Source organism: Macrotis lagotis, chromosome X (assembly GCF_037893015.1).
Source record: "Macrotis lagotis isolate mMagLag1 chromosome X, bilby.v1.9.chrom.fasta, whole genome shotgun sequence".
NCBI lineage: Eukaryota > Metazoa > Chordata > Mammalia > Peramelemorphia > Peramelidae > Macrotis > Macrotis lagotis.
Window position 1 is genome coordinate 110,290,040 of NC_133666.1, and position 22,727 is coordinate 110,312,766.

A 22,727-nucleotide genomic window follows, 5' to 3' on the forward strand; every position below is an offset into this window, starting at 1 on the left:
TGTTTGAAAAGAGACCAGAAAATGATGAGAATGAATTTGCATTATTTTGGGTATAGAGTTTGAATACTATTCGTTTAATATCAAAAGGTATAGAAATCTGCCTCAACCTACTTCTGTACCTCTGAAGATGGTGAGCAACTTTGGTTATGAGTAACGCCCCTTTTTTAATTTGGTGGTTTTTAGACGAGGAGCTATGAATGACTTTTGCTCAGTTATTTTCCCTCCACTGTCAATTATTTCTCTATTCTCACTGAATTAGGTCCTATGTTATTGATAGATATTTTTGCTTGGAACTGGGCACTGAGAGAACTCTATTTTGGGTTTAAGGGTAATTCTAGTATTCTCCCTTCTTTGAAGGGGAACAAGATATTTTCTTCTTCTCTACAGGAACTCAGAGAAGAGTCCCTGTCAAAAGTATTGTTTTTTGTTTTTGCAGGGCAATGGGGGGATGTTAAATGACTTGCCCAAGGTCACACAACTAGTTAATTATTAAGAGTTGAATTCAAATTTGAACTCAGGTCCTGCTGACTTCAGGGTCGGTACCTCCCAGTTGTCCTAACAGTACTTTTTATCAGTCAGTCAGTTCTGTACATGAATCTTTGGGTCTAACAACTTTCCTGATTTTTATTTGTATATGAGGAAAAAAGTAAAGCAAAGTGCAGTAATATCCTTACTTTGTATAATTTTGAATTAATCAGTTATCTCTAGTTTTTGTTGACTGATTTATAAAATTGGAATAATACCTAAATAAAAGTAAGGAGCTAGGCTTTATCTTTTGAGATTCTTCTCAATTCTATAATATAAAATTCTGTAATGGGTTACATAAATATATAGTCTTTATTGGTTGTTAAACATATTTGTCAGCCTCTTAAAATGACCTCTGTAGGGGCAGCTAGGTGGCGCAGTGGATAGAGCACTGGCCTTGGAGTCAGGAGTACCTGAGTTCAAACCCGGCCTCAGACACTTAATAATTACCTAGCTGTGTGGCCTAGGGCAAGCCACTTAACCCCATTCCCTTGCAAAAAAAAAAAAAAAAAAAAAAACTTTAAAAAAATGACCTCTGTAGCAAAAATTTTTTCTTCCTTACTCTTTTCTGTTTATAGTTTCTGATAGTTATTTGAAAATTATTCTAGCTTGTTTTGTTCATTGAGTTCTGTTAATGATGCTTTCATTGATATTTCTTTTACTCCCTCCAGAGCAATAGAAAGGAATTCTGATTTTTAGGGAAGATTCAGTTGAGTGAAGGAATGCTTGTGAATGGGGAAGTCAGACAATGGAATCTGAGACCACAAGTCTCATAACCTTTTAGTGCTGTGGGAGGGACCAAAGGAGCAAGACCAGGGGCAAGATCTTTTTAGAAGAGGTGGAAATATGGGATCACAGTGATAGAATAAGGCATGATGTGGTAGAAGAGAGCCACTGAGACAGGAGCCTAGAGAATGGAGACTATAGGTTCCGTCAGTCTTTATCATAGTTCTTGTCCAATGCCTTTCCAAAACTAGAACAAAGAGCATATGATGTGAGTTATAGAAATATAATATATATTTCATTCAATAAGCATTTAGAGCCCTATTAATACGCAAGAGTGGGAAGTATTAAAAAGGATGCAATGACAATGGAAGCAGGGTTTCTGTTCTCAAGACTTTGTCATCTACTAGCTATTTTTGACTCTCAAACTACTTCCTATGCATTTCATTTGAGAAACAATAAATCAATAAGAATTTGTTAATTATCTACCATGTGCCAGGGAGTACAATGACAAAATTCTTAAGTAGAAGACATTTTATTGGGAGGCTATCTTTGAGATGACACTAATAGAGGGATTAAAATTTATCCTGATTCCTTATTAAACATAATTCAAAAACCACAGACATTTTTAAGGACTTTTTATTTGGAAGGCACTTTTTTTAAGCATCAGGAATAAGAAGTCAAAAATGAAACAGTCTGTCCATAAGGAGCTTATATTCTATTGGTGGGATCACAGGATACTTAGAAGTAAGTCTAGTACAAGGAAAATAGAGGAGGAGAGATTTCTAATAATTGGAAAGTATCAGACTTCATGGAGGAGATGGCTTCTGAGTTGTTCTTTGAAGGAAGGTCAGGAGAAGATGAGATGAGGGGATACTACATCCAAGCATGGGGAATGGCTTATCTGATTGAAGGGAGTTGGGAAGCAGAGTGTGAGCTCTGGGAATGATTAGCAGTTTGGTTTGGTTGTAAGGCAGTGTTATGTGGAATAATATATATATATATATATATATGTACATATATATACTGCAAATATAGATTGCAAATCATAGAGGCAATTTGGAAAGACTTAACAACTCTGATCAATGCAATGACCAATCATATTTTAGAAAACCAATGCCATCACTGGCACTGATGAACGGATGGATTAAGGAAGCAGCAGAGTCACATAGACACATGTATGTATTTATATGTTTATCTTTGGGCATAGTCAACATAGGAATATATTTGCTTAACTGTGAATACTTGTGACAAAGTTTTTTTTTCAAAAGAGGAAACGTTCTTATTTGAAAAAATATATATAGTGTTGTTAAAAAAAGGGGGGGGCTGCAGCCAGGTTGTGGCTAGCCTTAAGTGCCAGCTCAACGATTTTGTATTTCATTTTATAGGCAATGAGGAGTCAGTGGAAAGTTTTGGGGGAAGGGCAGTAAATGCTCAGGCCCATGCCTTCAAGGGAGATTGTAGAGATCCGCTGAGAGGGGGGAACGGGAACCCACGGGACAACAGAAGGCTCGGGCTGTTGCGTCTCGCGGAGGGGGTCCCAGCAGCTCCGCTGTAACTCGTGTCGGAGCCGCGAGCCCGCTCTGCCCGGCTCTGCGGCTCCCGAGGGCCAGGTCAATCGGAGCGCCAATTGCTCGGCTCGCCCCCACGCCGCGAAGGGCCGCCGCGGCGCCAGCGGCCACCAGGGGGCAGCCCGCCCCCGTGCTCAGCTAGTGGCAGGCCGCGGCGGAAGGCTGGCGGCGACCAGCTCGGCTCCCCGCACGCGGCGCGGGCGGGCGGATTGCATCTCTTGCTGGGGCGGCGGCGTTGCGCCTTTCACGTTGCACCACCTTTGGAGTTCCATTGCGTCCGCATCTCCCTTTGGCCAACGAGGTGACCCTCTCCCTAGTCTTGGAATCCAGAGAGAGAGCGAGAGAAGGCAGAATTCCAGGACTGAAGGTAAAATAACAACCCGGGGAGCAGGGGCGCAGAGGCGGAGCAGCCGCCGCCTCCCTCCGGGTCCGGCGGCAGCTTCCTTCTGCTTTGTGCTTGGAGAGGGGAGGAGGAGGGAGACGGGGCTGGACAGGGCAACGGAGGCGAGCCGCTGGCTCTCCCACACCTGAAGGAGTTGTGCAATCCTGTGGCAGAAGTTGGCAGATCGCTCCCTCCCCCTCCAGCACTCCCCCTGCTTCCCGTAAGTTTCACCCCAGAACGTATCCCTTCACTAGGCCGGGAGGATTCTCCTTTTCATTCTAAATTCACTCTTGCCGTCTTCGAACTCCCTTCATCTTAAATGTTCCTTGGTTATGCTTTTAATCACTGCGCGATCAAAAAAATAATAATGATCTAGAACTCCTTTTAGAGGAGATTTCCCTACCAGCCCAATTCTCTTGCTAGAAATGTGTGTGTGTGTGTATTAAATGTGTTTGTATATGTGTATGCGTGAGCACATCTACACTCGCGTGTTGTTGTGTTGGGATGGGGGTGGGGCGTCTGGGAAGACACAGCAGGTCTCTAACAAACTTTTGAAAGAGGAGTTACCCAGGACAACAGGGAGAGGCTGACCTCTTGGCGATCCAAACTAAATGACTCATTTTGGGGGGTTGTCAGGGGAAGACTGTACTTCTCCTTCTAGTGGCTTCTGTTTTTCTTTGGGATAGCCTGCTAAACCTCGGTGGGGTAAACCCAGAGCAAGCGGGGTACTTGGCAGATGGGCCAACTACTGTCAAACATCTGGAAACAGCCCCTCCCTTTTTCCCAGGGGCGGGAGTGGAGATGATAAAAACAACCCTCCAATCTTCCTTCAGTTAGCACGTGGCCCCACCCCGAGTCCATTTTAATTAAGGTTTGGACCACTGAAGTTATATTTAAGGCTAGCAAGTGCAGACATCCTCCTGACGCTGGGTCATGGTCTGGTGTGGAAGGTCCCTGACGAGGGACAGTGTTTTCTTGGCCCTTAAGGAATGGCCTTTTGCTACTCCAGATCCCGCTGCGCATCTCTTTCCCCCTCCCCCCGCATTGTTTGCCTTTTAAACATCTGGCGGAGAAATCGAGAGGGAGAACTGGAGGGGGAGGGGGTCGCCTCGAGGTTGGAGGAGGGAAACCCCTTACTTTTCCTCTTTCCTGTAACAGACATTCTCAGGGTCAGAATCCGGGACTAGAAAGCAAGCTTTCTCCGGTGGTTTTCCTGCCGATGTAGACCACTCCTGGAGACATCCCGCCAGACCTGTGGTTGAAGGACAGAGGCAAAGTTACTAGATTCCCCTGCTCCTCCCCCTTCTTGTAGCTGAGGGTACATTTCCCAGATCTAATCACACCCGCAATTCAAAAAGTGCATCGATCTGAAAAAGGCGCCGCTTTTAACTTAAAGGAAGAAAAAGAGCCAATTAAACCAGAGATACACTGCAATTTTACTCCAGGGGCCAGTTGACTTCAGTCCCAAGCGCAAATATACAGCAGGGCAGCTTGAAATTCCAAAATTTGGAGAAGTTTGTTCTCCTGGGTCCTGGTTATCTGTAGCTGGGGGCGGGAGTGTGTGTGTGGGGTGTTGTGGAGGAGGGGAGGCATCTGGATAGTTGTATCAACTGCAAATAGAGACTCAATCGACCCAGCTGGAATGACTATGTGAATTCAAAGATCTCCAAGCTTTTCATGTCATCCTGGTTGGGAGTCGGGGTAATGTTGCTGTAGGGTTTCGAGTAAACATTGATTTTGCAAACTGGAATGCCACAAGTTAAAGTTTTGGCTTTATTGTTAGCTACAGAAGAAGCAGATCAAAGTTTGGTACCTTCCTATGGCACAGATTAAAATGGAGACATAGTAGGCACTTGATTAATATTTGTTGAATGACATATTTACGAGCATGAGGGTCTAAATAATAGGACGATTAGTACAGTGCTACATCGCTTAAATCATCGACAAGCTTCCTTAATTTTTTCATTTTAAAGGTGTTGTGTCCAACTGTCCAATTGAAACATTGGCCAGAAAATCGCTTATATTTAGTGTATTATTAACAAAACAAATATGCAGAAGATGTTTTCCAATCAGCACATTTACTGAGATACCAGACCTCTGTAGGCTTGAGGTGGGAATATTCTTTTCTTCATTTCTTCAGTCTCTTGTCCAACTTTTTTTGCATAACGCCTATAGTTTCTGCGTCCAGTGATCCCTCAGGGGGAAGAAGGATGGCACTGAACCTCAAATTGAATGAATGACTGTGGCTCACCTCCTTGGCACAGTTCATTAGAACTGAAAATTCCATGGGTGCTATGTATGCTAAGGATGTGATCTACATTGTCATTTCTGTCACCCTGCAATTTAAACCAGAACACTGATAGGCTGGTTTGGCAGGCTAAAATACAAGCAAGGTAGAAAGTCACCTAATATAAATGTTTAAGGGTGGTGTAAGGTACTGCAAGATTGGATATGTTTTTTTCTTTTTATAAATAGTAACTATAGTAGTTAATAATGATAATAGCCAGAATTTCTAAAGCACTTATTATGTATAAGTGACTGTACTAAGTACTCTACAATTATTATCCCTTTCGAATCTTACAACAACTCAAGGAGGCAGGTACTTTAAATATTTGCCCCATTTTACAGATGAGGAAACTGAAGTAAATAGAAATTAAGTGACTTGCTTTGGATCACACAATTGGTAAATGTGTAAGACCAGATTTGAATTCAGATTTGAAGTACAGCATTCTACTCACTGTGTCTTCAGACTGTCATTTTTAATGCCAGAAAACAAGAGTTGACATTTAAATAGCACATTCAAAGTGTCCTTAAGCACTTAACTGCATTCTAGGCATTCTGCCAAGTCTTGGGGATAAAACTATACAAGCAGGAGAGTTGGGGAAGATATATAAAGGAGATCTGAAAAGGACAATGTTGGGGCAGCTAGGTGGAACAGTGGATAGAGCACTGTCCCTGGAGTCAGGAGGACCTGAGTTCAAATCCTACCTCAGACTCTTAAACTGTGTGGCCTTGGGCAAGCCACTTAACCCCATTGCCTTGCAAAAAAAAAACTTTAAAAAAAAACCCTAAAAAAAGGATAATGTTGGTGATAGTATTAGAGTGAGTCAAGGCGGTCTTTCTATTGAATTAAGCCAAGTTACATTTACAGTGAAAAAAGTTACAGTGAAAAAGTTACATTTACAGTTGTGACAGTGAAGATACAAAGTTTACTGTAATACACCAGGGGCACCTTTTTCAAAGGTTTAATAGTACATAAAAATGCCTTCACGGCTGCTCAGACTCTTCTGTTTGCAGAGCTTGTGATTAACTTCATATGAAAAGAGCCAAGTAAACATCAGTAGATTAACTAAGGAATAACAGGGCCTCCTTGTTTTCTTATGTCCAGTTATCACTAATTGAAAACTTTTTCATAATGAAAATGTTTCCTAAAGATAGTATTATGTAAGGAGGAACGCAGAACTGTGTTTTTTTTTTTACTAGAAACTTCATGAACAATTCCTCTGTAAATGTCCATGGCAATACATTTCTTCTGTCATAGTTTGGTGAAGAAAATAGCATAAATATAATGGAAGATAAAATCATAGTATGACTTCCTTCCATATTCCATGAACAATTCTGATGGCTAGAAATTATTGAAATTCTTGATCAGTTCTCTAGTCACTCCCGTACTCCTATTTTACTTACACTTAGGGAAAGGCACAATTGTAAATTACAGAAATCAGAAGCACTGGCATCATACAAAGAGAGTGGTTCGAGGGCAATGACAATGACACTTTAAAAGAAATCCATGAAGAATAATAATTTTGTATTTTATATTCAATTTACAAATTCAATAGACAGCAGAACTAACTGCAAACTGTAGTAGTCTGCTTTATTGATTAAAGTTTGGACAATACTATTTCTTTTTTTTATTAAAGATTTTATTTATTTTGAGTTTTACAATTTTCCCCCATCTTACTTCCCTCCCCCCACCCCCCTACAGAAAACAGTTTCAGTCTTTACATTGTTTCCATGTTGCACATTGATCCAAATTGAGTGTGATGAGGGAGAAATCATAGCCTTAGGAAAGAAACATAAAGTATAAGAGATAATAAGATCAGACAATAAGATATCAGTTTTTTTTCTAAATTAAAGGGAATAGTCCTTGGACTTTGTTCAAACTCCATGGTTCTTTATCTGGATATAGATGGTATTCTCCATTACAGACAGCCCAAAATTATCCCTGATTAATACTATTTCCTTTTGCTGAATGATTTATGCACTAATTCAACCCATTGTTTTCTTTTTCTATTTGCTTGCTTGATCCCCCCATCATTTTTTCTTTTTAACTTCTTGACAAAATCTTTTATTTGAGGCTGACTTCCTATGCAAGATGTCCTTCACATATAGACAATTTTAGCTTGTACATATTATCTGAACAGGAATTAAAAAGTGTGATTGAGGTTTGCACAAAAACTCTACCAGAAAATTCTAGTGATTGCAGAAGGTAAATTCCCTTCTCTTTGGAGTCCTCAGAGAAACATTTTCTATATTTTATCCTTGTTTGAAGATGAACATTTCTGAAAAAAGATGGAAAAATATTTCACAAATTCATTGATCTTCAGACAGGAACCTTAAAATCATCAAATTCAAACCATAGGTGAATCATAAATCCCAGCTATGACATCCCTGAAAACTGGCCCCCTATTTTCCCTTAAGTCCTCTTGTGGTAGAGAACTTATTGTTTGTTCTTATTTTTTGAAGAGGACCATGATGACAGGGAGGTGATGTCAAGACATGCATATGAATTGGATTTAAGTGAGAGAGGACTGTGCAAAGTCACCACAGTCTCACTTTTTCTTTCAGATATAGGTAAGGTATAGATCAAGATCACTGGAGATGGCTCCTGATGCAGCAGTAGAACTTGGCCTTTTTAAGCTAAGAGTCTTTCCATTCCATATTGATTTTTTCTTTTTCTTTTTTTTTTGTGATCAGGTAAAAGATGCCATTCTTTGCCTCATGCTAGCCTTAACACTGAATAAGCATTGCCTCAGTCAAATTCAGATCTGGGAAAGGGAACTTATTACCATAAGGGACAATCCTATTCTACATTCAGACAGCTCTAATTATTGGGGTTTTTTTTATTTTTTTTAAATTTTATTTTCATTCATTTACACGTGCATATTTTCAAGTAACAAAATTTCCTTCCATCCCTCCTTTCCACCCCCCTCCCCTCAGCAGCAAACAAAATATGTACATATATATTTTGATAAATGTGTTTATAGATTAGCATTAATTATTTTTGGTATGAGGAATTAGGTTTAAGGGAAAGAGATAAATGAGAAAATTTTTATGAAGTGTTCATCAGATTCTGGAGGTTTTTTTTTTTAATGTTTTGCTTTGTTTTGTTTTTCTTCCTTTGGATGGTGATTACATAGTCCATAGCCAGTCTAGTACAGTTGTCCTAGCTCTCTGAACTGCTGAGAGGAGTTGGTTTCATCAAGTTCCAATTGATGTTAATAGTAGCAAACATTAGCACTAAAGGTTTGCAAAGCATTACTTTCCCTTATCTTGTTAGAACTTACCAAAAAATACCACATAGTTAGGTATTAAAGATATCTCCAATTTGTAAATGAGAAAACTGAGGCTGATAGAGGTGGTCACACAATTAGTAAAATATAAGAAACATGATATGAACCCAGGTCTGAAAAACTCCAAATTTAATTCTCTCTCCACTAAGCTTTTCTTTTATTGACCTGAAATATCCACAGCCTCCAAAGTGTCTTGGATTTCATGTCAGGGGACCTAGATTCAAATTCTGATTCTGCTGTGAGCTACCACTGTGAGAGCTTAACTTTACTGAGTCTCAGTCTCCTCAGCTTTGCCAAATAAATTGCCCAATTTTTATTTCAATAGCTAAATGTATGAAAGGAGATTTATTTTCTGAAATTAGTTGAAATAATACATTGTGAATGATAAAAATTAATTCATACCATAGTCAACTGATATTTACATGGCACATTATACTGCAAGGTAGTGCTATGTATTGAGAGATATACAGGAAGTAAATAAGGAACAATTTTGCCCTCAATAATTTATAATCTAGTAGTTATCATAGACATAGAGTACTCTCTATACATTCCACTCAAGAAACACATTATCAAGAAACACATCATGAATCAACAATTGGACTTTATGATGTCCAAGGTAACACATCATTTGGTCACAATTCCACTCTCTGAAATTAAGAAAGACACAAACTAATTAGACAAGTGGTAAATTAATGTGGGCTGTAGCTAAACAGGTAAACACATATTTAATTTATTTGAATGGCAAAAAGTAAAAATCTGCAGGCTTCACACATTTGTATATAAAATGAAAGTAAATTAGTGGAAAACACTGCTTTTGTGGTATATCCTAACTTTGTGGTATATTTTAGACTTCCCAAAATAAAATATTAATAATAACAACAAAAGTAACAACTAACATTTATCAAGTGCTTTAAGGTTTGCAAAACCTTAAATAAAATGTTATTTTATTTGATCATCACAACATCCTGAGGAGATAGGAACTACTTTTATCCCAGTTTTACAGGTAAGGAAAATAAGTCAGAGGATAAATGACTTGCTCAGGATAATATAGCTAATAAGTATGTAAAGTCAGATTAGAATTCAGATCTTCCTACAGCCTCATCCAGCATTCTATTCACTGTTACACCTCCCATATTAAATGGCAAAAGCACTGGCTCTGAAATCAGGAAGACATGAGTTCAAATGCCTCAGTCACATGTGTGGCTGTGTGACCTTGGATGAAGCATTTAACCCCTGATTGACTCACATTGACCATCTCCAGTCATCCTGATTACTCCAGTCATATCTGGTCTTTGGAACCATATAGTTTTGGAAGAGAAAGTGAGTCTGGTGACTTAGCACAGCACCTCCTCACTCAAATCCAATTCATGTACATGTCATGGCATAACATTTCTGATATCATGGTCTTCAAGAATAAAAGATTAACATCATCATCATCCTTATTATTATCATTATAAATACCTATAGGTTTGGTTTTTTTTTTTGGTACAAATAACTTCTTTTCTTGTTTGTCCAGGAAATATGGAAAATGAAGTTTTCCTTGAGGCAATAGAGAAACTTCACAGTTCAAAAATAGTTTTCATAGAAAATCTTGCCATTTCTGTTTTTTATAATCTACTTCTTAGAGAATCACAGAATTTTAGAAATGGAAGGGATCTTAATTAGACCTTAGGGACCTTATCCATCTAGTTCAACTCCTTGATTTCAGAGATTAGGAAACTGAGGCCCAGAATGATAAAGTGATCTATCATTAAAGACTAGTTAAATGGGGCAGCTAGGTGGCACAGTAGATAGAACACCAACCTTGGAGTCAGGAGGACCTGAGTTCAAATCTCACGTCAGACACTTAATAATTGCTTTAGTCACTTGACCTCATTGTCTTAAATTTAAAAAAATTTAAAAAACTAATTAAATGTCAGGAGTCTTGAACCTGATTTTTTAAAAACCTCTGAATGGCTCCTCTTTTCATTATATCATATTTTATTTTTTTATAATTTATTGTTAGCCTTATCAGATTTTATATTTCTTGTGTTTTTTTAGTTTGATTCCATCAGTAATTTTCAGAAGTGAAATCCAAGAGAAGGGAAATTATATATATATATATATATATATATATATATATATATATATATGTATGTATGTATGTATGTATTGCTCACTTATTTGGCTTCAGGATATTAAACACAGCTGTAGCTTGGAAGCACAAAAAGGGAGTCTTTTTTTCCTCCAGATGTTTTATAATGTACATTAAGACATTTTGATAGATTATAAAATTCTAGTATGATCTCCAAAGGGAGCCAAAATGGATTAATGAGCTGTAGTGGTAGATTTGGCAAACCCAATTGCAGCTTAAGTATTCATTGAACTTCTCACCACTGGATGAGTTGGTAATATTTATGAAGAGACAAAAAAGAAAAAAAGGACAAAGGGAGTGAGACCTTGTAAAAGTATGAAGAAAGTAAAAGGTGAGGAGATATATTCTACTATTTTTTGAACCTATGTTGCGGTATATATAAAGAAATATTTTAATAACTAACTCTTCCTTATTACCTCTGCTATCTTTCTCACTTGCTTGTGAGGTCTAATCACTGAGATTGATTTAGAGACTTTCAAAATATCTCCTCTACCCTGGGGGAAAAAAAACTCCCATTTAATTAGGCACCATAGTCATCTATAAAAAGGGCTAAACTTTAGCTCTTTTAAAATTAGATTCTCATGCCCACATGTTCAGATATCCTTTATAAATGATGTTAACAGTGGGCATAATTTAAGTATTATTAGTTTTAAGAATTTTTTTGAGTTAAATAATTATCTTCTACATTTAAACATTTCCACCTTTTTCCTTAATTGGTTTTAATCTTGAAGAAGAAAAAAGAGTTCAGCATATGAGTAATCATTTAGAAGAGTGATTACAAATGACAACTCATTAAATACTGTGATTTTGACCATACAGATCTAAACATTGGATGGCAAACGGCACTCATATTACAATTGATACTAAGTAGAACTAAAGATAGATTCACAATACATGACAATAGGAAACAGCATTATTAAAATAATCTACTTCTTAAGTATAAAATAAGCATAAGTTTTGGAGGGAAGAAATTTTTTCTTTTAAAAGGTACCTCATTATTTGAGTTGTGATATGAGTTTTTGAAGTATGTAGAAACATCTTCTAATTTCCAGTCAGACTAATACCCATGCACAGTGGCTGTATTTCTTCTTCTTTAGGAAATTGTCTATTTTCTTGAACTATTTCTTCAGTTCTAGGATTTTCAGCTGCAAGTCATCAAGTCGTGAGTACCTAATTTCATCTTCTACCTCTTTCTCTGGCTCCTCCTTTTCTCTCTTATCTTTCTCCAAGCATCTTTGTAGATAGTCGATTTGCTTATCAAGTCCAATTTGAAATTTCTGAATATTTTCCACTTCCCAAGTGAGTGGGGGATAATATTAACTGAAAGTGTTGAAAATGTGTTGGGACATCTCATAGGTGACTATCTTAATATCCTTCAGAGATTGATCAGGTGGTAAAAGCTCCTGGGAAAGCTCAAAGTTTATCTTTTACTTAGACATTGGAGAGGAAACTCTCTGTCTTGTTCAGAAGTATCATGGCATTCTAGTTGACATTTCTTAGGTAAGAATAAAGTAAGTTGCAGTCCAGAGAGGAGGCACTGGTGACTAATAAAAATAAAAGGTATGAAAATTTTAAACATTTTTGGATGTTAGACATGATACAATACTTTGTCAAAACTTTTAAAATCTTTAAGACAGAATTAACAGACTTTTTTTTTTACATTTGATACTGACTTGTAGTTCCTTTATATACCTGAATTTATTTCAGTAGGAGGAGTTTTCATTCGTCATTTATATACATCAGTGTTCACCCCTTTTCCTATGCCTTTGAGGCTTTTGACTTTGAATGACTACATATTGACTTCTAGGAATCTTATCAGATACTTTTAATTGTGAATAAAATGAGCAGAGCATTTCTGTTTTCATTGCCTTAGTATCCTAGGTGATCTAGAGGTGATAACCTCTAAGCTTATAGAATTATCATAAGTAGATTTATCCAGTGGGGGAAAAAAATGTGACCAGGCAAAAAATCATCTGTAAAAAGGGCTGTATTTTAGCTCTTTTAAAATAAGTTTCTTATTCTATGTGTCCAAATACTTTTTATAATTGATGTTAATAATTGACATTCTTATGACTTTATTTTTTAGATTACCAGAGTATCAAGAATTTATTTTTCAGAAATTTTATAATTATTTTCTATATTCAAACGTTTCCTTCTTTTACTTAATTTATTTCACTCTCAGAAAGGAAGAAGAAGGAGGAGGACAATGGGAAAGAAGAAGAGGAGAATTGGACGAATTGTAAACTTTCAGCATTTAGAATCAAGGGAGAGATTTTACATATCATCTAATTCAATAAACTTGCTTTGCAAATGAAAAAATTGAGACCAAGAATGGCTACATAGCTAGTTCTTGACAGAACCTTGTCTAGAGCCCAGGTCTTCTGATTCCCCTCTGGTATTAAGGTGTTTTAGGGTGGTACTGGTGAAAGAGCAGCTTATGTTTTATGATACATAATAAATTTTTTGTTTCTTTTTAAAGTTTTTTATTAAATGAAAACTAAACCAGTTTAGCCAATTATGTTATTGCTATATTCCTCTCCTCTACTTCCTCTTGAAAACTAGTTAAGAATTGTTCAATGTCAGTTGCTTGAATTCAAATATGTTAAATGAATGAGGGATATGTTTGTGTTTTATTTACTTAGTGACTTTCCTTAAAGTATTATTTCTTTGTCTTTCCCAATCCCCCCCTTTCCTAGCCTTTACCCCTCCAGTTTTTATTCTAGGTAGCAGTTCAAAACATTGGTATTTTATAGTTTTTCCCTCCTGCTTGGGGCTTTTGCTTGCCAAAGACATTTTCACTTTGGGGACCAAGTTTTAGAAGTTCTAAGTAATTCTGGAAAAGATGATGTTGTGCTTTTGGAAATGATTGCCTTTTGGATCTTTTTAAATCTTTTTAGCTTGATACCCATTCTTCTGCAAACAGAGAAAAGAAATGGATTATTTTATGAGAAAATTGTTAGCTTAATCACTCCTTGTAATCATCATCTTCATCAAAAAGTCTTTATTGACGGTGCCCAATAACCAAATTCTCACAAATATGATTAATTTACTAGGCATTTGTTATTCATATTTTACATAACACATATTATGAAAAATACTTGTAATACTCAAAGAGGTTTGTGATATCATTTATTTTAGGTAGGATTATTAGCCTGAAGTAAAGAGACTCTTAATTATATGGATGAGGAAAAAGAGGTCCAAGGAACTAAGTGATTTGTTTAGGGTACAACAGGTAGTGCCAAAGGTAAGATTTGAACCTATGACCACTATTGCAGAGCTAACACTTTACTGTACCTTTTTCTGCTTAGTAAATGCCAGAATTGGAATTTAGACCAGAGTCATCTGTCTGTAGAACTAGATTTCTTTTTGATCATGTTTCTCTGATGAAATCTTTTATGCATATTCTTATATATTTTAGCCTACTTAGTACTGAACAGAAACATACAGTTAATTGCTCACTCTGTGATTCTCATTTTCAGTTTTTTTACAGACTGGATTCCATGTCTTCTAGGCATATTCCACAGGTATGGTTTGAGAATACAACAATGGGGGTAGGGAGTTAACAGTTTGTGACTTGAAGGAACTTATAGTCTGTTGGGGAAACAACATGTGCCTAAACAAAAAAAAAATATAAAATAGATATAGATTTTGTTGAGCATTGTTTGGAGACCAGGCTCAAGGAAAATTTGCATAGATTCTGGATGGATCACATTCAGTTGATAGTTATTGTTGAATTTAGCATAATTCCAGTAATTGCTTTCTAATCAATTTCTCATTCAAAGACACATTGCACATTGTTTTTTTAGGTTGATTTTGATTTCACAGGATGGTGTCACTGAGTTACTTTAAATTGAAGTATAGGAACTATTGCATTTACTCAAGTATTCTCTTTGTGTTCTTATTCTGTCTTCCCCTTCTTTCTTCCTCCTCCCCCCTTCAAAAGAAGATAATTTCTTCTTCTCTCAAAATCCAAGAGGGAAACCTTTTCTTCTTGGCATGTTACCAAGCTACCTTAGGTGTGAAATCATAAGCTATTTTTGAAGATGCAAATGAAGAGGTATGAGAAACCCTATATGCTTGAAAAAATTTAAATCTTTTTAAACTACATTGATCAGGTTTTTAGAGGCTTTATATGGTTGAAAAATTTGACTTCCAATAGTAGACACAGTTGGAATTCCTGGGGTTATCTCTACTATTTTTTTTTTTTTTGCAAGGCAGTGGGGTTAAGTGGCTTGCCCAGGGCCATACAGCTAGGTAATTATCAAGTGTCTGAGGTTGGATTTGAATTCAGGTCCTCTTGATTCCAGGGCTGGTGCTCTATCCACTGCGCCACCTAGCTGCCCCTGTCTCTACCAATTTTAAAGATCTCTGTATTTTTTTGAATATGAATGTTACCTTCACCAGAACGTATTGAAACACTGTTATAAGTTAATAGATGGTCTTTGAAAGATGTGGTGACTAAAAAAAAATTTATCATGGCTTACCTGATCCTGATCATTATATTGCTTAACTAAACTGGATGGATGGTAGATATAAAAGTCCATTATTTAGAACTTTTCCCAGTTGATAGTGCCTCCCAGAATGTATGCTTTATTGACACAGCCTTCAAGAATGAAGTGTTATTTCTACAAGACAATAAAGTAGCAGAGTAGGTCTTGAATAGAAGTACTACTTCCATATTTGTACAATTTACCATTGTAATTTAGTAATCTGCCCCAATATCAATATCAGTTTTATTCTAAGAATGAGACAAAGAAGATCTCATCATATGAATAAAACCAGTATTTTTAGTGTCTTCATACTGTATAGTAAAATATACTTCTTGATATTTGTATGTCATTGATAAATATTTTTTGAAAGATTTTATTTATTTTGAATTTTACAATTTTTCTCTTTAATCTTGCTTCCCTCCCCCCCCAAGTCAGTTTGTTAGTCTTTACTATCACTGATAAATATAAATTGATGTTTAAATGATTAGCTTGGTACCTTGCACATGGTAAAGTTGAATATAGAAAGAAAGATGATTTCTCTTATATTCAGCTTTCAGAAATCATTTCAAACTACTATTTTTCCTGAAACCTTCATGCATATAATGTTTTATATATATATTATATTTTATATATATATATATATATAATTTATATTGAGCAGGTAGGGCAGATGATATCATTCCCATTTTGCATATGAGGAAGCTGAGAATCAATAGTTGGTTAGTGGTATAGTCAAGAATGAAAAAAGAAAAAGCAGAAAATAGGCCTATGCTCTTTAATAGTATCACTATTAATATATCTCTTCTATTCACAAATGGATAAGAGTAAAAGATTTTTCTAGAAAGAGGGAGAATATTCATTAAGTATTTCTGGTCTTACATTTTATTTAAGTATGATTGTATTTTTAATTGTGTATACTTGGACCACTTTGCCAAGTCCAAAGATAACTATGACTATCTATCTAGGTCACATATTTGATAGTTCTTATACCCAGTTGCTTTCCTGTTTCTTCATACAAGATATTATTAATGAAGAGCTAGCTAGGTAGCACAGTGGTTGGAGCACCAGCCCTGGAGTCAGGAGGACCGGAGTTCAAATATGGCCTCAGACACTTAATAATTACCTAGCTGTATGACCTTGTCTTGAAAAAAAACTAAAAAAAGATATTATGAATGGTTGTTGCAATATTAAGATACTAAGAAAACATTCTTGGAAAAATCTATTCTTTTTTTATGGCACAAACTATATAGATTACATTTCTTTATATCAGTTTTTTATCATGTAATATTCAATGTTTTTATGACACTTAAAGGTTTTCCCAGTTCTACATGCTCTCATTTGATTTTCATAACAACCCTGTGAACTATATGTTAATATTATTTGCATTTTGCAGCTAAAGAAACTGAGGCTCAGAGGGGGTGTGACCCCTGTAGGGTCACAGTTACTGCTTCCCTTCTGAGTCAATATTTTATCTTTGAGAAACCTGGAGACTTCATATAAGCATGCAGTACACCTTTCAATGAGTTTCTCCCTTAGGTGGTTTTCCTGAGAGACTTTTCTCTATTCTTGTGCATCCAGATATCTGAAGTGGGATATTTCCTATAACAGCATACTGTCTCCCTGTTAGAAATTAATCCCTGGAAGGAAGAAATTTAAACTGAGAGTTAGAATTTAAAACAGATAACAATTAAACCTCTGCAACTCTTCTCTTTGCTAATGGAACTATTACATTGTTCATGTGGTAGTGTACTATTAACCTGTCTACAATTTTCCTTTTTTTTTTTTGTGGGACTTTCTCTTTTTGGATAGCAGTAAAAAGTTGAATACTGTGCTGAAAGACGTCACATACCAGAATAATTCCCCTTAATGGCTAGTGAATAGCTCCAGTTCTTACAAGACCACATCCTGAGAGTGTTTTCAGTTTAAGAAAGAAATGGTTTTAGTGGGTTGGGCAGTGGCCAGAGAAGTATTCTCTTGTTAAGGATAAATTTCTCCAAAAAGTTTTCTTTTTTCTTTCTTTCAATTTGCATAGCTCATATTTTACATTTTTGTATGAAGCTGGAAATTCTACCTCTCTCACATATATATAAAGGATTAATTTGTTTTAATATTTTTTGTTTTTTAGTGTTTATAAATTTTATGATTATTTTTAAAGACACTAAATAGATAAGAAGGCTCATATAATTTTTTGTCATATAATATTTGACATTTATATGGTTATTTTAGTTTTTGTACCATGCTATACTCTCCCATTTGATTTTCATAACAATTCTGTGAGCTAGGTATTATTAGATCCATTTTGCAGTTGAGAAAACTGAGACTCAGGGTGATTCCTTCACAGTTGTGAAGTTAGCAAATTCCAACCCTGTTTGTTGTTCTTTCCTGCATTCCTACATCCCCTAGTCTATGTAGAAAGTCTTTAAGACAATGCTAAGGAGAATCTATTATTGCCAGAAGAGCAGGTAAGATATGAAGGAGATGAATATTCAGTGCTTACTTTCTGAGTTTTATCTTTGGGAAACTTGGAGACTTCTGTGAAAGTGTGCAATATACTCCCTAATGAATTTCATGGATCTCCTTCACTTTACTGTTTTCTATTTAGATGACAAAAAGGCACTGGATTTGGAGTCTGAAGACAGGTTATTTTTTAAATAAGCTTGCCACTTATAAATGATTTGATTATGTTACCTTAAAGTACCCTTCTAACTCTAGATTGTAATTCTATAAAATAATAGTTATTTTATTTGTACCTGGGTTTAAATCCTACCTCTGACTTAATGGGACATAGGGACTTTGCAGGCCATCTATGGAGTCATAGGAGTTGTGATCTGCATTAGTGGGAGGAGTATGTGTACCATTAAAATAATGGATCTTTGACTGATAAGTTGAGGGATAGATGAAGGATACTTAATCTGAGCCACATTGACTTCCTCTACTCCAGGGGGATTTTAGGATAGGTTTCAGGAGACCTGTGAATTATTTTTTGATCACTATTTTTCAATATAATTATTTTCAATTGCAATCCTAAACATTTTATACAATAAAAAAAATTTGTGACTCCATGGATCTTTCTGTCCTCCACTATTTCTCAAAGTCTGTCCAAGTTCATGTTCATTGTTTCCCTGACCCCATTCATCATCTCATCTTCTGCCATCTCTTTTTTGCTTTCAATTTTTCCCAACATCAAGGTCTTTTCCAATGCATCTTGTCTTTTAATTATGTGGTAAAAGTAATTAAGCTTTAGCTTCAAGTATTTATCTTCCAATGTGAACTCTGAATTAATTTTTAAAAATATTGATTGATTTGATTTCGTTGCTGTTCAAGGGACTCTCAAAAGTCTCTTTTGTATCTATAGATGACTGAAGTAAAAAAGGTGCTGGATTTGGAGTCTGAAGACTTGGGGGTTTTTTTTTATAAGCTTGCCACTTACAAATGTTTGGATTATGTAACATTTAGGAACCCTTCTAACTTGAGATTGCAATTCTATTAAAATAACTTTTAGCTTCACCAGATTGCCAAAGGGCCTAGTGACATGGAAAAAGGATTAAGAAGCCTGATCTAGACCATTTGATGAATGTCACTTGTCATGCCAAAACATAGAATTTAATAAACTCAGAGGAAATGTAGAAATCCTTCAATTCCCTCATTTATATGTAAAAAAGTAAACAAAAAATGTCTTTCTTTCTCTTTCTTTCTTTCTTTCTTTCTTTCTTTCTTTCTTTCTTTCTTTCTTTCTTTCTTTCTTTCTTTCTTTCTTTCTTCCTTCCTTCCTTCCTTCCTTCCTTCCTTCCTTCCTTCCTTCCTTCCTTCCTTCCTTCCTTCCTTCCTTCCTTCCTTCTTTTTTGCAGGGCAGTGGGATTAAGTGACTTGCCCAAGGTGACACAGCTAGGTAATTAATTGTCTGAGGTCAGATTTGAATTCAGGTCATCCTGACTCCAGGGCCAGTGCTCTATCCACTGTGCCACCTAGCTGCCCCTAAAATCTTGACCATTTCTAATTTACTACATTGTTTTTGTGGTTCTGGAGAAGAGAGTTTTTTATTTTATTTTTTTTGCAAGGCAGTGGGATTAAGTGTCTTGCCCAAGGCTACACAGCTAGGTAATTATTAAGTGTCTGACACTGGATTTGAACGGAGGCACTCCTGACTTCAGGGCTGGTGCTTTATCCACTGCGCCACCTAGCTGCCCTGAAGAGAGTTTTTAAAAAGAATTTTCAACTAACATAGAGGAGAGTTTATAATATCCATTTACTTGGACCTGGAAAGAACCTTCAATATCCTTTAATTCAAGCCTTTTGTTTTACAGATGCAAACTGAGATGCTAAGTGACTTGCCCAAAGTCACATCAAAAATAAGAGCAGTAAGGTCCTCTGATTACAAATCTAGTGCTTTTTTTCTACTATATCTTTTATCTTATACTTAACTGAAAAGGTCTTGCTTAGAAGAAAGGTAACTTTAATAAATATATATATACATATATATTTATTGTAAGTCTTATTAATGTTAGGCCTTGCACCTTATGAGTCAGAGTATAGGGAAAAAATGTTTCCTGGCAATAATCTGGGTAGCCGATGGGGATAGTGTGAATTTCCTTGTGTTACTGTGTCAAGTTGGAGAGAAGTCTGCTTATAGCAGTGTTTCTTCATGAAGTTGGGAAAAGGTATCATTTTATAAACCTGTAGCAAGATCAGAGTTTTGTATTATGTGTAGCCTGCAATGAAATAGCCAATGTCACTGCCTAAACCCAATCCTGCATTTTCTTTTATGTGAACTTTTGGAATATTTAGGTATCATGCCTTGGTTCTTTTAGTGACAGAACTAGGAAAAAATAATCTTTGCCAGGTTCTGTAACATTCTCCATGGTAGATGGAATGTACGGTCTGACTTTATATAGATAATTTCTAAGAAATTAAAAATACCTTTTTGTCTACTCTTCTAATTGTTAAAGCTCAAAATTTGTGTGGCCATAGAAATGACTAATGGTTTTATCTTTTATTTGAGGTTTCTTTTCCATCAAAAACCTTGCTTCATAAACTGGTTAGCTGAAAACTTAGAGACCCCCAATATTTTACACATGAGTACTAAAGACCCAGCACTACTGATAGCACACTCTGGGCTTTTAAGTCTTGGGAAAGTTCACTTTGGGACTATGTTTTTCATTTAGAAATTTTTTTCCCCTTTAAAAGTAGAATTCACTGTTGAAGGCTGCAGGATTACCTTGGAGACAGAGATTCCTCTGTCTTCCTATGAAAGATTCAATTGGAACAATTACAGATTGAATTTCTCTTAATAACTGAAATGACTTCCTACCATTATAACTCAGGATACCATGTGATCTGGGGATAGGTTGCTCTGCTGAAAGTATTAGTTTGTAATGAAACAGTGCTAGAACAGGAGACAGATTATGTTCACCTGCTCATTTGCTCCATCTAAGATGACACTAAAATTTGTCAGTGTCATCTTTTTCTCTTGTGCCCTTTATTCCATCTGATTCCATATTTTGTGGGACTTTTCCTCTTCAAATATGTTCATTCTGTCTGTACCATTTTCAGTCTCTCTTTAGCTATTTGCTCTCCTACTGTGCAGAACTCTATCTTTAAGAAAAAATAGCTTCCTTTGAATTTGTCATTCCCACAAGCATTCATCCTATACTTTTCCTCTTTTTAATAGACAAATTTTTTCAAAAAAATTGTCTACCTTCATTGATTTCACTTTCTTACTGATCTTTAGAGCAGAAATTGAATTCATGTCTGTGTTACTTTGGTAAATTTTTCATGTTGCGTGTGGGAGGCATGTATGCAATCTAAGGAGAACCTTTTCATAAAGATAACTCCATAATTATTATTTTTATTTTCTTTTTTAAATAGAGAAGAGACCAGTTTGAATTCAACTTTTAAAAACTAATTATATTAGTTATAACTCTGTATTTTCAGTTACATCAGCATTGTTTGTAAATAGTAAGTTGTGATTGATACTTGGCCATCCACTATTTCTTTTATTTACAAACTCATCATAACTTGCTCAATGCTAATACTGCTAATGTAGGCTGAATATACATTTGATGAAAGTTATTAATTCCCCCCCCCCCGATCTTTAAATCCTTATGTTTGCTTTGTAAAATTCTGAGTATCAGTTTCATATAGTCATGGCACAAGAAATTCTATAAATAGAGATGATAAAAATGATTTTTTTTTAGGTTTTTGCAAGGCAGTGGGGTTAAGTGGCTTGCCCAAGGCCACACGGCTAGGTAATTATTAAGTGTCTGAGACCAGATTTGAACCCAGGTACTACTGACTCCAGGGCTGGTGCTTTATCCACTGCGCCACCTAGCCGCCCCTAAAAATGATATTTTTGGAAATGTCATATGACCTGTGAATAAAGATATAACAATTAAATTGGTTGCCTTTATTTTGGAAATGTTTTGCAGATGTTTTTTGTAAATATTTTAAAATATGCTGCTTATTATTTTAGGTATTTGAGGGACACGAATATGTTTTGATTAATACAGTTCTTTATCCATGAATTGATACTAAATGACTGACTGATATATAGCTTTTGGGAGTAACTGGATCAATATTATTTAGGACATTTTATTTTAACCCCTAACACTCTGACTTTCATCCATATCATTTCTGTGAGACTATTCTCTTCAAGTTATCTGATGAATGTTTTATTGTTAATTGCTTCTTGACCTTTATGCTGTCTTTGAAACTATTAACTATTCTCTTTCCTTATGGATATTTTTTCCACAATTCTGTTCGTTCCCTTTCTTTCTCTCCTTTGCTCTAATTACTTGCTGGACATCGCTACCTGAGTATCTTATAGCTATCTCAAAGTCAATGTGCCTAAAATTGAACTGATTATCATTCTTTGTATACTTATCCTTGCTGCCAACTTTCTTCCCCTAATTCTTCTAGTCATCTGAGTTTGCAATCTAAGAGTCATCTTTAATCATTTCTTCACTTTGACTCCTCTCATATTTAATCAGTCATAACAATTTGTCATTTCTATAACCAAAGTTCCCTTTCATATATCTCTGTTCTTTTAAGGTAACTACTTCAGACTCTCATTTGGACTATTGGAGTAGTATCCTAATTGATCGTGTTAATTCAAGTCTCTCTCTGCTGCAGTCTACCAGCTAAAAAGAAGTCAGAGCTTCTGAAAGCATATATCTGACCAGTTCATGCACTTCTTCAAGAAGCTTCAGACTTCCTAGCATCTACAGGATAAAACAGAAATTCCTCTAATTGCCCCTAACATAATCGACTTGTCTACCTTTCCATAGTGATTGCTCCATTTTGTAACCTTTATGTTGTAACCCAAATTATTTG

General features: G+C 35.9%; 2 protein-coding genes across 6 annotated transcripts in view; one reads left to right on the top strand and one right to left on the bottom strand.

Moving 5' to 3' along the window:
* Positions 1 to 3,096: 3,096 nt before the first annotated feature.
* Positions 3,097 to 22,727, top strand: part of MOB3B (MOB kinase activator 3B) — a 286,933-nt gene continuing 267,302 nt past the window's right edge. For 3 of the 5 annotated variants that reach the window (XM_074200351.1, XM_074200352.1, XM_074200345.1), the window contains exon 1: positions 3,097 to 3,186. The gene's annotated coding sequence lies outside the window, so the exon portion shown is untranslated. Of the gene's footprint in view, positions 3,187 to 3,213; positions 3,422 to 22,727 lie in introns of those variants that run through there. The other 2 variants (XM_074200346.1, XM_074200348.1) reach the window with 2 other exon arrangements.
* Positions 11,904 to 12,487, bottom strand: IFNK (interferon kappa). Its single transcript, XM_074200353.1, is given in 4 exon segments — positions 11,904 to 12,337; positions 12,340 to 12,366; positions 12,369 to 12,465; positions 12,467 to 12,487. Coding segments are annotated over 4 exon segments (579 nt in total).